The sequence below is a fragment of the Argentina silus genome (assembly GCF_951799395.1).
Source record: "Argentina silus genome assembly, chromosome: 16".
NCBI lineage: Eukaryota > Metazoa > Chordata > Actinopteri > Argentiniformes > Argentinidae > Argentina > Argentina silus.
The window spans coordinates 6,775,117-6,791,101 of NC_139670.1; the positions used below are offsets into that span (position 1 = coordinate 6,775,117).

Sequence of the window (15,985 nt, forward strand, 5' to 3'; positions counted from 1 at the left end):
AGACAGACCGCTCCCTCCACTATGGTACCGTGTGGAGTGAGACATTGCCTCCGCTGGCGACCGAGACATGGAACCTGATGCCCAGATTTATAGTACTGCTGAGACGGCCTGATCCAAGGTCTGTGGCTTCCCACCAATCCCATGCTGGCGCATAAATAGAGACACTCTGGCACAAAAATCAATCTCTTGCCATCTGAAATGAGGGCTGATTTATCCGAGCTCAGCAGGCAGGGTGCACTCTGAGTGAGCTCGCGCATAAAAGCTTTTTGGAAGAAAAAAAGAAAGATTTAGTTTTGGAGGGAAATCTTTAATGATTACAATATTCCATGAATCTCAAATCTCCAGAATGAAGATAGAATAAATAGATAAAAGGTTAGTCAAACGTTAGTGGTTTGACGACAACAGTTAAATACAGGTCCTAAACTGGGGTTTGTTGGGTGGAGAAGGAGATTAAGATGATATGCTCATAGAGGAATGCTTTCCATATCAAAACACTTCAGCTACAGTGCTTCATGCTCACTAATCACACTAGTCATTATATGGACAAAAATACTATGCAACCAAATCAACAGAATATTGTCAAATGTCCAAATGGCACATAATAGGCCAACATAATGACTGGGGTAATGCTGCTGTTTGTCTGGGAATTAATTGATGCAGCATGTTGCTATGGTGCTTCCATTCATCCAACCTCTCTGAATGAAATTCCAGCTAATTGTCTGTAATGGATGTTGATGGAGGCATCAAGAGCAGAGGGAGCACAGATGGAATTGAGTTAGAGAACCTCAAGTGTCATGGCCTCTGTGTCTATTGATAATAGATTTAACTACTGCAGCCTGTAGCCTTGGACAACAAACACTGTGTGTCTTTCATTTAGCTTAGCATAACATTACACTTCAAGACACATACAGTGTATGCTGAAGTCATTACAAGCTCGCTAGCAATAATCTGTCTTAATGAGTCTAGACGTCAGGCTAGTCAGTGCATTGTACCAAATGATTTGGTATGACTTGAAAGTGAGGGGTTCTCATTACAGTGTGGTGAGCTTGGCCTACGGTACCGGAGTAATCATTACTTTCTCTGCATTCCCGTCACACACATACTTCTCAGACTGGCCATAGGGACGGCAGGGCTGAAGAACACTCATCCAGCATCCAAATAGACCGTTATTACACCAGACATGCAACGGCCTGTCTGCACTTCTGTCTGTCTCTGTCCCACACGCACACGCACGCACGTGCACGCACGCACAAACTCTCTCTCTTTCTATCAGTGTCCCTGTCTGTTTCTCTTTCCCTCTCCCTTTGCTTCATGTCTTCCTGTCAGTCTCTGTCTGTTTCTCCATCAAATTGTATGGCCTTCCTCACCAATACCAGACAGTAGACTGCTCTCTCTCCATCCTGCAGCAACTTCACCATCTCATATCTGTCTTTCGTTCTTTCTACGACTGCATCCCACAGTGTTTGCAGAGTTGCTGGCTCCATTTGAGAATCAGTAAGACAACAGGTAAGCGTGGGAGTTTCAACACAATGTTCACAATGTGTTTTTGTTCAGCGATAACGTCAATAACAACATTATGTATCATTATGCTCCTGGTGCTGTCTCCTTTCCAACCCTGGATCTGCATAATGTTCTTCTTCCAACACTCCCATTATTAATGATAATAATCATCCAGAGTTGAAGTCCCATATTCACTGAAGTGCTTTGGGTACAACAAACACATTTCAGTGTGGGCAGGTGGGCTGTAATTGCTAATGCTTTATTGTCAAACCAAGCCAGAACAGGTTCAATCACGACAAATATGATCTACGTAGTTACATGTCACAACTTGCTTGGCTCGGTCCTCGTTGTTATGGGAATAATTCAAATCCCCATAATGAGACATTTCATCTATAAACCAGACTAAGAGCATGTTTAACACATCCAAATAAAATCCTGGGAATCTTATGACAACAACTAACTTTAAACCAAGCTGTTGAGATGATCAGACAGTTCAGTGGTCAAGGCAGTATACTCTAATCAAGACGTATGAATGGCCTTTCATAGGTGTGTTACACAGTGGAAAATGAATAAAATACCACAGATCATTTATGAATTTCAATGGAAACTCATATGTGCTGCCCATGGTTATCTGACTTGTACTGCACTCAATAACTCTGCCTCACCTTGCTGGTCCTGTTGTCCAAACACAGACTGACTAGCATCCAGGCCAGCTTGAGATGATGTTGAATAAAACAAAGCACGAATCAAATTGAGAAAATGCAAGAAATGAAATGAAGATGAACACGGCACCCAGTACTACATACTAATTCTGAAACAAATTCACAGTACTACATTCTAACCACACACACACACACGCTGCTGCAGGGGAACATGGATGAAAACATGGATTCAAAAAGCAAAAAGTAGATTCTGCAGTTGTCTTCTTTGTGTGCGAACCCACTCCTAATTGGACAACATTCATGTTATTTTATCTGCTTGGGTTTTACATCTCAGTCAATATCTGATATGTAAATCCTTTTATGAAGCATCCTGACAACCAGAGAAATCTTTTGACCTCTCCTTTGGAGGGTGAATAGTTCTTAAACCATAAATACGACACTCGGATGGGAGCAGGCATACAACTCGAATGAAAATCAATACATTAAATTCCCAGGTGAAGCAAAACAAAGTAGCATTTCAAAACATTTCCTGGGTCAGCGGTTCTGACAGTTAAGGTCAGTATACACAGTCCCTACGATGCTTTAACATTTCATAGTATTGAGCTTTTGGTTGAAAACAGGACAGTAAAACGACACTCCAAGTCATGTTTTATTTGGGTGGTGTTCTGGCTAAATGCAACCTTGCACACATGCACACAGCTTTTCACTGAAGCATTCAGCGTCTCTAAAGGTACCTTTCATAACTTTCTTTTAATGTCCTCTCCCATCTGTTTTACATCCCATTCAGACAAATCCCTCTCTCTCTCTCACACACACACTCCATACAAATACACCTGTTGCTGCATGAGCAATGATGCTGATCAAAGAACATTAAAACAAAAAATACAAATTTCCCTCATGACTTCTGTTATATTCCCAAAATCTCTCTCATCCTCTCACCCATTCAAATCATTACAAGTCTAGGAGGTTATCCGAGCAGATATTCCGCACAACAGGTCTGAACAGGCAGCCAGTGAAAAGAGCAAAAAAATCTGATTGTAACCCAGAACCAGAAAAAGAAAATCAGCTTTTTTTTTTCCACATCAATGCAATCCTCCTACTTGCTTTCATCCTCTACTTGCTCTTGGCTCAATTCAAATTATTAGAAAATAAAGAAAACGCACTATAAAATTGCATTGAAATTCAAACCGAATCTTTCTTGACGACAGAAGAGTCGGTAACAGTATCCCGTGCTTCAGCAGTCTGAAGTGACAAGTGGCTAGTATCAGGATGACTAGGGAGAAACTACAACTGGCAACAAGCAATACGGAAAAAGACAACAAGAGTGCTCACCCAGCTTCTGATTTTCATACACATTTATTTTAAAATCAGATCCTGTGGACATTGGTTCTGAGGTGTGTTATGCTTACTCCAGTGGGTGCATTCAAAGTCTGTCATCATGAGAAAGAAAGGGGCGGGGGGGGAGAGAAAAGGGGGAGATATAGATAGAGAGATAGAGAGAAAAGTGCATCTTATACAAAGGAAAAGAGGACAGTAATGTGAAGCGCCAGAGTGCGTGGCTCTTTACACACACACTCATTCTCCCCACTACAGCAACACACTCAGCTTTCTCATCAAGTGTCTTTAGGCTACACACACGCAGACCGCCACCGCTCACTTCCCACATGAGTCCTACAGATGGTGACATCTTTTTTTTTCTTTTTCTTTTTTTCTTTGTTTTTTTCTTCTTCTTTCAGCAGGGAAGAGATTGCTCTCTGAGTAAAGGGTGGTGGGGGTTGGGGGGGGGTCCTCAGAGATTGGAGGTGTTGTGGTGGTGGTGGTGGGTGCTATGTCCCCCCTGGCGGCCCCCAGAGATGGTAATTTCCTGTATGAGGCATCATGGGAGTGTTCACATGTTGGTACTCATTCTTGATTGGCTGTTAGCAGAGTTGAGCTCGCCTTGGCTGCCCTCTCTAGGAGGAGACTGGAGAGGGGGGGTAGAGAGAGAGAGAGAGAGAGATTGAGATGGCCTTTCTCAAAGCATCGGTTCAAAAAACAAGACAACATCGTTTAAATAACATCTTTCAGATCCAGTTCTCTGGTTATGACATGGATGAGACTGAGGAGGGGGGAAAGACAGACATTCCCTTCTCTGTATCCAAGGTCTTATTTCAGAACCAAACCGCCCCTGATAACTAGCTCTGGTGGGGAGGCTGACAGTGACATAAGCTGGATAGCAACCCTCTATACAAATCTTATGGACAGGATGGAGTCGGAGGAGGGGGTGGATGACCTACAGAGAAGAAGGACAGCAGGCCAGACAGAGAGCAAACATGAAAGGAAGATAGAGAACAAGAGAGGAAAGAGAGGCTAAGGAGATGTGGTCCCCTGCAGCTCGGTTGGTAGAGCGCGGCGCTGACATCGCAAATGTTATGGGTTTGATTCCCGCTGCGATCATATATACTGAAAGTGTATGCACTCATTGCAATGTAAGTCGCTTTGGGTAAAAGCGTCCGATTAATGGCGTATAGCATCACAGCCGTAGAGAGTGAGGGGGGGCAAACGAGGCAGGGAGACCAAAAACAGATAAAAGAAGATACAAGAAAAACAGTTCTGAACGAGGTCGCGAATTCCAGAGGGAAAAAGAGAAGGCGACAACCAAGAGAAAAATATCTAAATGCCACCAGTAATTGCTTTCCACAGTGCCGTCCCCCTCCCCACGCCTAGACCTGACCCCTGTGCCAGTCACATGGAGACCCCGTTACCTTGACGTGTATCTGGTTGCGCAGCACGGCGGCTCGTAGGATCATGGCTTTGGCTCGTCTCTGGAACTCCTTGCCCATCTGTATAGACTTCTCGAACGTGGTGCTCCTCTGGTCCACGTCCCTGGCATACAGGATCTGAGAGAGCAGAGGGCGGCAGAGGCATCACCCTAAGCCTACAGGGAGGTCCTGTATACTTTGTTGTCTATTTGCACAGAGACGTGCTTTGCATTTCAGAGAGGGGGGAGGGGGGAGGGGAGAGAGGCAGGCTATGACAAGTGACACAGCTCTAGGCCACTTGCTTGCTCATAATCTAGAATGTTCTTTTGACTATGACCCAAAAAGGTTTTGCCCTTGAATCCAGGTTTGACTCGGAGCAGAGTGTTATGTGCAATAAAATGCTGGAAAAGATGTGACAGAAAGGAAAGGAAAGGAAACGGAAGGGGTAGGGAGAGAGAGATAGGGAGAGGGGGGGGGGAGAGAGATAGAGAGATAGGGAGAGTGGGGGAGAGAGAGAGATAGGGAGAGGGGGGGGAGAGAGAGAGAGGGAGAGGGGGGGGAGATAGGGAGGGGGGGAGAGAGAGAGAGACAGAGAACCAGATGGGAGTGAAGGAAAGAGGATTAATGCACCTGGAGTGGAGAGGGGGAGAGAGAGAGACTTGGACAGAAAGTGGCTATAGGTAAATACAGAGAGACAGCTAGGTCGTGCTTTGCTCTGGCACAAGTGTGTGTTACCGACCTTGCTGTGGGAGTCGATGCGTGCGTTGATGAGGCCCTCCAGTATGAGCTGGGTGAGCTCGTCCTCCAGAGCTCCCACCGTGGTGTTAAAGGCCTGGGCCATCTTAGTCATGTCTGCAGACACGTACGGACTGAAGTACTGCAACGCAACACACACACAATATTTACAATCTTAAAAATAGTGTAACTGAAACACTCACAACAATGGCACTGCGGTACAATTTAAAAAGGGACAATGAGGGGTCAACTGGAACATCAAAGTCCAATTTAGAGCTTCAAATTGAATAATGCTTCAAAATTACCTTTAAAATGTGCCATACATCACCTGATGCGACAGTTAACACTGCTTAGACACTGACCCCTGAGGTCAGAAGCATTTCCTCACATCTCAACTATTGATCTCTCCTGTGAAACCCTTTGGAGAATAATGTTTCTTAAAACTGTAGTGGATTTGTTATTGATCAGGTTTACACAAGTGGATAAACCTCAGGGGGTTTGTAGTTGTGGGTGAAACCCACCCAGAGACGGACGGTCTCTGTGATTAACTGGAGTGACAGCGGATTGTTAACACTAGGCTACTGCTTACAGATCTGGAAGGAAAGGATGGGTATTAGCAGTTGGGTAGTAACTCCAGGTTGCCTTAGGAAGCTGTGAAATCCTTCCAAATCTCAACATGCCTCAGGGTAGGGGCCTGGGGGTCCATTTGAGATTGGGCAACTTGGGTTAAGGCCAGGCACCACACCCTAAGAGGCTTTTTTTTTTTTCCTTTACTCATATCAGAATGAAACTTAACCAGTTGAAAGTGTACTGTACATAAATACAAGATATTTTTGCATTACAAGTTGTTTTGTTTTTTTAATTAAAATATGCAAATTAGGTAACCCCTCATTAAATATGCGCTAATTGGCATTTCACAAGAATACATTTTTCAACACATTGATTCATTCAGAATTATATATTGTTTTACTATTGTGATAACACACCCAATGGTCAGACTTACTCAGAACAGTTTATACAACCATTGCAATTTCATGGATTTATTTTCAAAAACACTATTCCCACGTATGACGGATGCATATTTTTGCATAGGTTTAGAGATAATCAAAATGACAAGCTATCAAAAAATGCCTCTGGACAAGTCTAGCTAAGTCCTAAGAACCAGTGTTAGAATAATGTAAATGTACCTCCTTTGAAGGCTGAGGAAAAATGACTTGGTGCATAGGAAAAAGGTCATTTTGAGTAAATGGCCGATAAAGATAGGTTAATGCAATCGGATGTCAGGAAATGACTCGTCCTTCAGCATGAAGCACTACATCTACAAAGGAAATAGCCATATATGGACTAGCTTAGCAAGCAACCCGGACAGAGTGTCCCATGCAATCACATGCACAAACAAAATAGTGATTGTATTACCTAGAGTATATCAATATTGTATTCTAGAGTATATGAGGTGAGTCATTCCTAGACTCTGCTCTGATGCTGGATATTGTTCCCTTGTTGCAACTGGATTGTAATAAAGCTATTGACTGATGTCCAGTGCACCATGGCCTGCAGTGCACCATGTCGGCATATGGCCATGCCCTGCTGACATATCCTCTCCTCCTTACTTTCCTGTCTTTCTTCACAGGCTCTACCCAATACAAATTAAAAGAGTGCTAAGATTGAGTCCGTCCTCCGATTTCTACCTCCACCAGCCTCCCCTGCACTCACCTGTATGAGGGCTCTGTTCCTGATCTGTGTGTAGAGGGTCCGTACGTGGGGGGCCAGGTACATGTCTAACAGCAGGTTGTCCTGAAGAGGTACCCAAGAGAAAATGTAATCTGTATTTAGGACGGACATCAATACAGTAACCATCCCTGCTCTAAAACATAAGTCTAGTCTGGTTGCCTTTAACAGTACAGATTTATCAGATTTATACAGCGTTTTTCTAAGACCCCAAAAAGCACTTCAGCAAATGCTTTCAACGTTTGAAAGTATGGTACCAGTTTTTATTGAATTACTGATCATGTCTAGCATTGGTTCACTGCATGACTTCTAGTCATTGGTGGTCATCATACTTCTCACCTTTATTTCGTCCAGCATTTTGAGGCAGGAAGCATACTTTGACTCGTAGAACTTGAAGATGATGTCCCGCACCTGAGGTTCCAACTCTAAGAATAATTTAAAGGAGCTGAGAGGAGATTCAAAAACAAAGAGAGAAAATAAAAATGCATTAAGGTTGGTTGACAGGGTAATAAACGTTCCTCTCACACACAACACATTATAACACGCACAAATACACTGTGTGTTTGCATCAGATGAGCACACATACAGTACAGACACACACACGTTCAACTTTATTTGTCATTACATCAATCATACATACACAAACAAATGTCCTCATACACCCACACACACCTAATCATGTGTCCTCATACACCCACACACACCTAATCATGTGTCCTCATACACCTAATCATGTGTCCTCATACACCCACACACACCTAATCACGTGTCCTCATACACCTAATCATGTGTCCTCATACACCCACACACACCTAATCACGTGTCCTCATACACCTAATCATGTGTCCTCATACACCTAATCATGTGTCCTCATACACCTAATCATGTGTCCTCATACACCCACCCACACCAAATCATATGTGTCCTCATACACCCACACCTACCTGCTGGAGATGACGTTCTTCTGTAGCTCCTGTCTGTCGAAGGTGGCCAGGGCACACATCCCTCCGTACACAGCTACATTACTGGGGGAGAGGAGCTGAAGACACACACACAATCAATACCACAACACAGGAGGGTAAAGTGGTAACATAATACCCCTCTCAAAACCTCTGAAAAGCCTGTTAGCAATTGTGTTTGCACAGATAATTGTCCTTGATGCAGCAAAACAATAAAAATGTGAATGTTGAATACACATCAGCAGTCACTAAAAGTATCATTTGTTTTTGTAATCACATTTCTATTGCAAGTAAACATACACAGCCCCCGTTTACAGGCCCGGCCAACCGTTGCTATTCAAAGTAATGACTTCAGGGTTGAAACTAAGACATAATCCAAATGTCAATATTTTCCTCTGTGAACTGAAAATCCCATCTGTGCAGAAAATCTGTGGTTCCAATGGCTCAGTTGGACTCCCACACAATGTGATTGTCCTCAGTGTTGAAGAGACAGGCTCACCTCAGGGAAGTCACAGTGGTCAAAGGAGGCGAGCAGGAAGCACTTGGCTGCTTGTTTGTACTTTCTGGAGGCAAGCTCGGCTAAGCCTGGAGGAGAGAGAAAGAACCATCAGATCAATAATAGAGGGAAGGACGTGGGCGTGGGCGTTGGGAAGAGAACTCCGTAATCTAGTAGTCACACACTCCACAGCAGAGAGGCATAGGGGGTGAAAATTAAACCCATGTTCACTTAAACCACATTTGCATTATCGTCTGCACCTGTGCACAATTACGTCAAAAAACATTTTGTTGTTGTCTACGCTGTATACACTCAGGGGCATTTGTCTAGTATACACTTGATTAGTCATTTTAATCAAGAAAATTATTATTAACTTACCGGCAGCACATTTTAATTTGGTGAGAACAGCTTGACTCTGACAATCTCTCTCCCCTCGTTGCTGTAAAAAGTGAGACATTATGCAGTATTAGGGGTGACACTTCTGAGTTTTAGAAGAAACTTTTTTTTCCTCTCAAATGAACCATTCACTTACCTCTGCTATCTCTGGTGTGGATTCTGCTTTGCTGACATAACTAAGGACGTGGGACCAATTCTGGAGGTAGACACTAACCTAATCAATGAAAAAACAGAGAGGAGTGAGTCAGAGGAAACTATGAATGGTAAAATCTACATAAAGCCTGCCCTCTAGTGTTTGCTGTTGAGTATAATCAGATCACAAAGATAGGGGTGGGTGGGTGGAGAGAGAGAGAGAGGAGGGGGGGAGAGAGAGAGAGATCCCTACGGCCTTATTCTTTATACTAAAGAATTGGGCAAATAGCTAGGACAATTTATTCAAACCACTAGGATTTGATGGCATACCTTGATAACATTAAGACACATGTTGATGACATGCTTGGCGCTAGTGCAGTAGTCTCGGGCACGCGAGTAGCACTTGAGGGCGTTGCTGAGGTCACCACAGTCCAAGTAGTGATCCCCAAGGTCATCATGACCCCTCCTGAGGAACATAGAGGAGTAGGGGAGGTGAGCACAGAAGAGGAGAGAACAGGACAAGAGTGGAAAAACAGGTCTATGACCTCAGCAGCTACCCATGCAAACCCTTAATTCATACAAGACCCAAGGGACCATAGCTTGCCACTCCCACCTGATGCTCTCTTTGATGGAGTTGCCTTTGTAGTTCTTAAGATCTGTGTCTAGTTTCTCAAGTTTGAGCAGGGCCTTTTTTCGCGTAGACTCGGCCCAAGCTGTGTCCAGGGGAGGTGGGTCCGCAGCACCTGCCTCCACAACGGCGTCTGGAGCTCCCTGGACCTCTCTGAACACACACACATACAATGTTGGGGTAGGCAAAAAAGAGGGCTTTTTTATTTATTTATATATATATATATTTTACACGTGTAAACCTGGAAACACACAATTACAAAGTGTTTCGAGAAAGTAAACTATGAATAGCAATTGCACAAACCATGTAGAGACCCTATGCCTAAGTATCTAGACGGTGTTTTGTTTTTTACTTTATTTTACCTGACAAATTCTATGAAACAGCATTCTCTTGTGCAAGGCAGCCCTGGCTACCAGACAAAAAAAAAAGAAAAAAGAAAAAAAGAAAATGAAACAGTACCGTGTGGCCTCTGTGAGTTTGCGGTGGATCTCCTCATACACATCTACGTTGAAGGTCCTCTGGACAAAGGACAGGGCCATCTTCAGGGCCTCAGCACGGAGCTGGGGGCAGTGCTCAGCTATGAACTGCAGCCTCTCAATGCGCATCAGCCCACTGTAGCTGGACGCATACTGCTCCAAGTCCTACAGACACATGCACAACGGTGAACACTCAAGACAGGCCTCAGTGGTGGCTTAGGTGGATTATTGTACCCAAGGACAATGTTCTGCAACCCTGGTCTTGAAGACCCAGGCTCAACTTCTACTGATTGAGAGTTGGATGATACATTGCATTCAAGTGTGGGTCTGGAATAAATGCCTGTAGACCCTCTACCTTCCAAGACCAAGACCACCATGATTTAGGAACCCATTGGGTTGAGGTGAGGTTTAGACAGGTTCATACCAGCGTTGGGTTTTCCACCACATAGTTGGCATCTGGAGCATTCTGCTGGTCCTCTTGTGGATCAGCATCTATCTGCATGGGCTCAACAGCCCCCTTGAAAAGAAAACAACACATGGCTTCAGAGAGGGTCATCTCAACCTGGGTGTCAGTGTCATTCAGAGTCATAATTCATGAGCTTTACAGTTTTCAATCAGTTTGGTGAACAAGGTTGTTAATGATCTAGACTGCTGCCATAGTGTTGGCTTCAGTGCATGATCTTTAGTGGGCCACCTCAGCTGCAATTAGCAAGATGGTCAGTGTAAGTGCAGATAGGCCAATCTAATACTAGTACCAGAGGAGCAGCCTGATGGGTAGGGCGTAGAAACTACCTTGCTAAATAATTTACAATAATGTCAGTATTATTTTGTATAAGGCAGCTAGCTAGTAAGCTAGCTAGCTAGCACTGGTGAGGACCTGCATTGACAGGCTAGCATGACTGTCAATGTGGCTAAAGTAATGTAGCTAGCACAATTATTAACTACGTTGGAATCAAAAATACCACCAACAACGACATCAAGTGCGACTTACTATTTTAGAAATAAATAACTATATATAAGAGGTAGCTGGCACAGACTAACATTGACTGGAACATTGAACTTGTGAAAGTTAGCTAGCCTAGCTTACCAATTTGCTAGCTAGCCCCAGTAGCGGCCCGGAGTGGTTTCTGCAACATAGAAACCTCTCGTGCTTATTTTGCGCGTACCCACGCCTCCAGCAAGCACAATCACGGCCGTTCTCCGTGTGCACCTCTGTGACACCTTTCGCTGTGCAAATATACCTGATAATTGATTAATAATTACCTGAAAGTTGAAGACTTGCACGGGCAAAGGCATCTTTCCCCGTTCCTGACGCGCTGCAGCAACAAACAGCGGCTAGCTGGCTACCACATCCGGGGCATGCATGGGTTCACTGACAGCGATCTGTACGTAATGACGTGCTGCTCCAGATGTGCATTCTGTGAGTGATCCAAGAAAAACATTCATATACCAAATATTTTTCACTTTCATACAACCAGTCTAATGTGGAGTAGTGTGGATACACTCAACAGAGTGAGATTTTGTAGCTAGCTAATAATGCTCACTCTGGTGGTAGTATGTGAGATATGAGGAATTAGGACACAATGACATTGTGTCTACATGGGGGTTCGCTTTACGTAAGTTTACTGCCCTAAAAATATGTTTTGCTAGAATTAATACCGTAGTTAAATAAGGTAGGTTACCACCAGAGCCAACAGCTACAGTCAACATAGGGGTAGGCCTACGCTGGTGTAGACTATGAGATCAGCATCACATCAGGCAGAGGGCGCTCAGAGTATTTCGAAGGATCACGGGGTTGATCCTATGGGTTGATCACGGCGAGTGGTCTGAATCTGAGAAACTGAGGTCGTTTATAATCGCATGGAAGAGATGATGTTTGACTCAGCTGCACTTGCCTTTCGAGTACATGATCTGTCTCGCCATTGAGTTAAAAGAAAGAGTGGGGAACTGCAGCTGAATGGCCAAAGTCAGAGCCTGAATCAAAGTGAAGTCGAAACAAAAAGAGATGACGACCAGGATTCAGCTTGGCAAACCTTGATATTTCTATTACTCTACTAACACCATTCGCTTTTAAACCACTTGTTACAAGTTTCCGAGCTTTCTTACAATTTCTCGGATGAGGCACGTCGCGAGGAACCGAACAATGCGTTTAAATTGTAAGTATAACAACATTGTAACAGTTGTATCGGAAGATATTCATCCAATGCAACTACATTTTTTTAGCGAAACAACAGCCGACATGATTACCGAAAATGTATTCATCTTTTCATACGAGGAAAGTTTGAAGTGTTGCACAATCAATATTGTGTTGAAACGTAGCTCAACTAGGAAGTTGCATTTCAAGATAGTTCAGAAAGAAGTTTACTCATTCAAAACAATTTGACCTAGGGCAGGATCTCGCGCGCCCCTCTTTGTTTATCGAGGGGTCCCGCATGTGCAGACAGAAAAAACCCACCAAACTTTAAAGTGACATTTAAAAGCCAATAATGTTTTGGCAATCGATGGTATGCGTTGCATCATGGCATGTTGTATGTGCCCAGATTTCATAAGCAGTTAATCTCATTTTAAATGTACATTATAGCCTAATCTCTAGTGAAAAATGTTTCACATTTTTATGGATTTTGTCTTGCACTACATAATAATGATTTTAGCTCATTCACAAAACAAATGGCATGCTAGTATGTCCTATAGCCAATATCATATTTTTTAAGGGGCTAATTTTAGTCAAGAAAGGGGATTTAATTTCAGCCTTCTGCTTCCTACAACGACATCTGTTACCGGTTGAGGTATCATTGCTCCTCTGAAAATAGCAGCAAACAGGAAATTGCTCACACACTGTAGGTAAGTCTGGCTATTAAATGTGACATATATAAACTCCCTGGCAAATTGCAGGGTGTGAGTGATGAACAGCCAACAGGAGACCTTCCAGAGTAAATGTCAGGAGTTGCCAATTCAGCAAAAGGTAGTGGTTTTAGAAATAAGTCTGACTTGTTGAAGACCCAAAGGATTGCACAGCAAACCCTGCAACCCTAAGGGTGCCATTGCTCAATCACACACTAGTAATGCATTGTTTGAACCTGCTGTTTGGGAACCATTAGGTGACTAAACAAAGTCTGGGTACCTGACAGTTTTTTTTCCATTCAACAACGCTTCATACTTGCCTCTCCAAAAAGAGACATTGACAACAAGTTGACTATAGCAGAAAGAGAGCGGCGTTAAGGCTAGAGTATTCCCAGTTTGTTAGCCATACTGACATGGATGTTATGTGTATCATGTTCCTGCAGGTTTCTGTGTGATGTCATGAAGATGGGACGCGGCGGTGTGGGGAGTGAAGGCAACGCCGGAGGCTGATAGGCCTTCCACTGGCCAATCAGGATGAACTTTGCCTCCGTGGGAGTCAACAAGCTCTGCTTCCTGTTCTCCCTTGCCCTCTGTGCCCTGCTACTCCTCATCCCTGCCCTCCAGCCCCCCCAGCGCCAGGGGGACCTGCCTCAGCCCCGGCCCCATGCAAGGCCTGCCCGAGCAGGCAAAGGTGCCGTCAACCCCCTCCGGAACCCTGGAGGTCTGGTGGTCCCTCTCCAAGCGGGGGTCATACTGACAGTGGGACATAATGGGATCTCTGTGGGGCAGGTTAAACCCAGAGAGACTGAGATAACCAGGAATGGTGACCGGTTGCATACTGCCGGTCGAGGCGCAGACTCACAAAATGGGCCGGAGAGGGACTCCCACAGCAGAGCTGCAGGGTCTCGATCCAGGGACCCTCTGGAGCTGAAGGACATTTTCATTGCAGTGAAGACCACCAGGAAGTACCACAAATCCAGACTGGAGCTCCTCTTCCAGACCTGGGTGTCAAGAGCCAAAGAACAGGTAGGAGGAGCCTATTGATAATATTGATCATGAGTGTTTGCTTGCACAGGGCTGGATAAGATGGCACACTCTGTGGACCTCCTGCACCAGGACTGGTCTAGAGATTCTGGGATTCAGGGGTTGAAATGGAACCTGCATACAGTATGTGCACAATTGGGGGTCCAGACTAGTCTGGTCTGTATCCTATCTAATGTGTAACACAGACAGACACTCCTTCCTTATTTTCAGTTTTCAAAGCAGTTGTAGTAACAGTGCAAGACAAAGGAACGGATCTCCCCTTCAGACACAACATAACCTTGGACTATCTGTGTGTGTGTGTGTGTGTGTGTGTGTGTGTGTGTGTGTGTGTGTGTGTGTGTGTGTGTGTGTGTGTGTGTGTGTGTGTGTGTATAGGCTAACCAACACTCTCATCAAACACCATTCAAGGGCAATAGGTTACGTCGGAACCTCTGCCAAGTTTTGTTTCTCTACCCTAAGTCTATACCCTACTTCCATAACAATTAAAGATTCAATGTTTTTGTGTGTGATTGTATTAGACCTGAATGTTTACTGTCAATACTGGTTGAATTAGCTGGTTCTTGCTTACACTGCAGATCTAATGGGGTGTCACCGCTGGCCCTTACAAAGCTGTCATTTGTCAATAAGGATAACCGTTAAGCTTTTTGTCATAACATGCCATTTGGAACTTGCCACTGTAAAACATCTCAAATATTAGATAAACACATTCCCTTCACAGCCTTAAGAATCGGATGGAGAAGAGAAATGCATCAACAGCCTCCAGGGCTGTTTGGAATCCATTGACTGATTGGGTTGTGTGCTTGTGTAACTGTAGTTGTGGTCGTGTAACGAATCTAACACACCACAAGTGTCATTTGCAGCTTGATGAATTCGCACTGTTTTTTGGTTGTGTCTGTTTAATTGGGTGTTCCCTGACATTCCTCCACAAATGTGTCCCTGTTGATGCTAACTTGAGACAGATTTATTGAGAACTTCATGTCCACACCACACCTCACACCCTCAGCCACTCTGGGCCTCATCCCAACTTCACGGACGAGTAGGTCCATTATGCGCACAAATATTGAATGAACGTCAGTGCATTATTTACGCAAAGGTTTGAGTCAGGCACTCATAACTCTTTATGAGATTAGGCTCTGTGTTATACAGGCACCAGGGCAGAAGGGGATAGGATGAGGGCGGAACTGATGTGCTCTGATCTGATCTTGTGCTACTAAATGGTGTCCCACACACCACTTCAGACCTTGGGGCAGGCGTGTGTGTGCATGCGTGCGTGTGTGCGTGTGTGTGCGTGTGTGTGCGTGTGTGTGTGAAGGCAGGGTAGAAAGGAATGGCAGCTGCTCTGTGTGCCAGTATGCAATGGGTGGGTGCATGTACAGACCCCTGTCACGGGAGCCCAGGGCCTACAGGGAGGAAGCTCCTCAGCAACCCGAGACTGGGAGACACATATGTGCTGGAACACTCTGCTGTGTTTGCTGCTGCAGGAATCTCTGCCCCCCCCCCACCATTTAGAAGACTAGGGGGCCGGGTAGTAGAGGGGGGCAAAGAGGAATGGGAGGAGGGCAGGGGGTATGAGATTAATGGGTGGGGGAGCAGACAGGCAAACAGAGAGGCTAGGTCAGACATTATATAGGATAGGGTTGGGTTTGG

At 44.5% G+C, this 15,985-nt stretch overlaps 2 protein-coding genes across 3 annotated transcripts in view; one reads left to right on the forward strand and one right to left on the reverse strand.

The window, feature by feature from the left end:
* Positions 1-2,798: 2,798 nt before the first annotated feature.
* LOC310817245 (COP9 signalosome complex subunit 1) lies at positions 2,799-11,807 on the reverse strand. The gene is made up of 14 exons (XM_083687712.1): positions 11,717-11,807; positions 10,878-10,970; positions 10,437-10,618; positions 9,963-10,130; positions 9,680-9,815; positions 9,354-9,431; positions 9,200-9,260; positions 8,825-8,910; positions 8,311-8,405; positions 7,706-7,811; positions 7,352-7,432; positions 5,643-5,780; positions 4,907-5,041; positions 2,799-4,125 (listed from the first exon to the last, which is right to left on the reverse strand). The coding sequence occupies exons 1-14, from the start codon at positions 11,747-11,749 to the stop codon at positions 4,051-4,053; spliced, it is 1,467 nt and encodes a 488-aa protein (XP_083543838.1). The 5' UTR covers positions 11,750-11,807; the 3' UTR covers positions 2,799-4,050.
* A 216-nt stretch (positions 11,808-12,023) lies between these two features.
* The window catches only part of rfng (RFNG O-fucosylpeptide 3-beta-N-acetylglucosaminyltransferase), a 9,995-nt gene continuing 6,033 nt past the window's right edge, over positions 12,024-15,985 (forward strand). For both annotated transcript variants that reach the window (XR_014554678.1, XM_083687934.1), the window contains exons 1-2: positions 12,024-12,609; positions 13,738-14,320. Coding sequence is in view for 1 of the 2 variants with exons in the window: in XM_083687934.1 (XP_083544060.1) it covers positions 13,829-14,320 (492 nt within the window). In the remaining variant the exon portion in view is untranslated. The remainder of the gene's footprint in view (positions 12,610-13,737; positions 14,321-15,985) is intronic.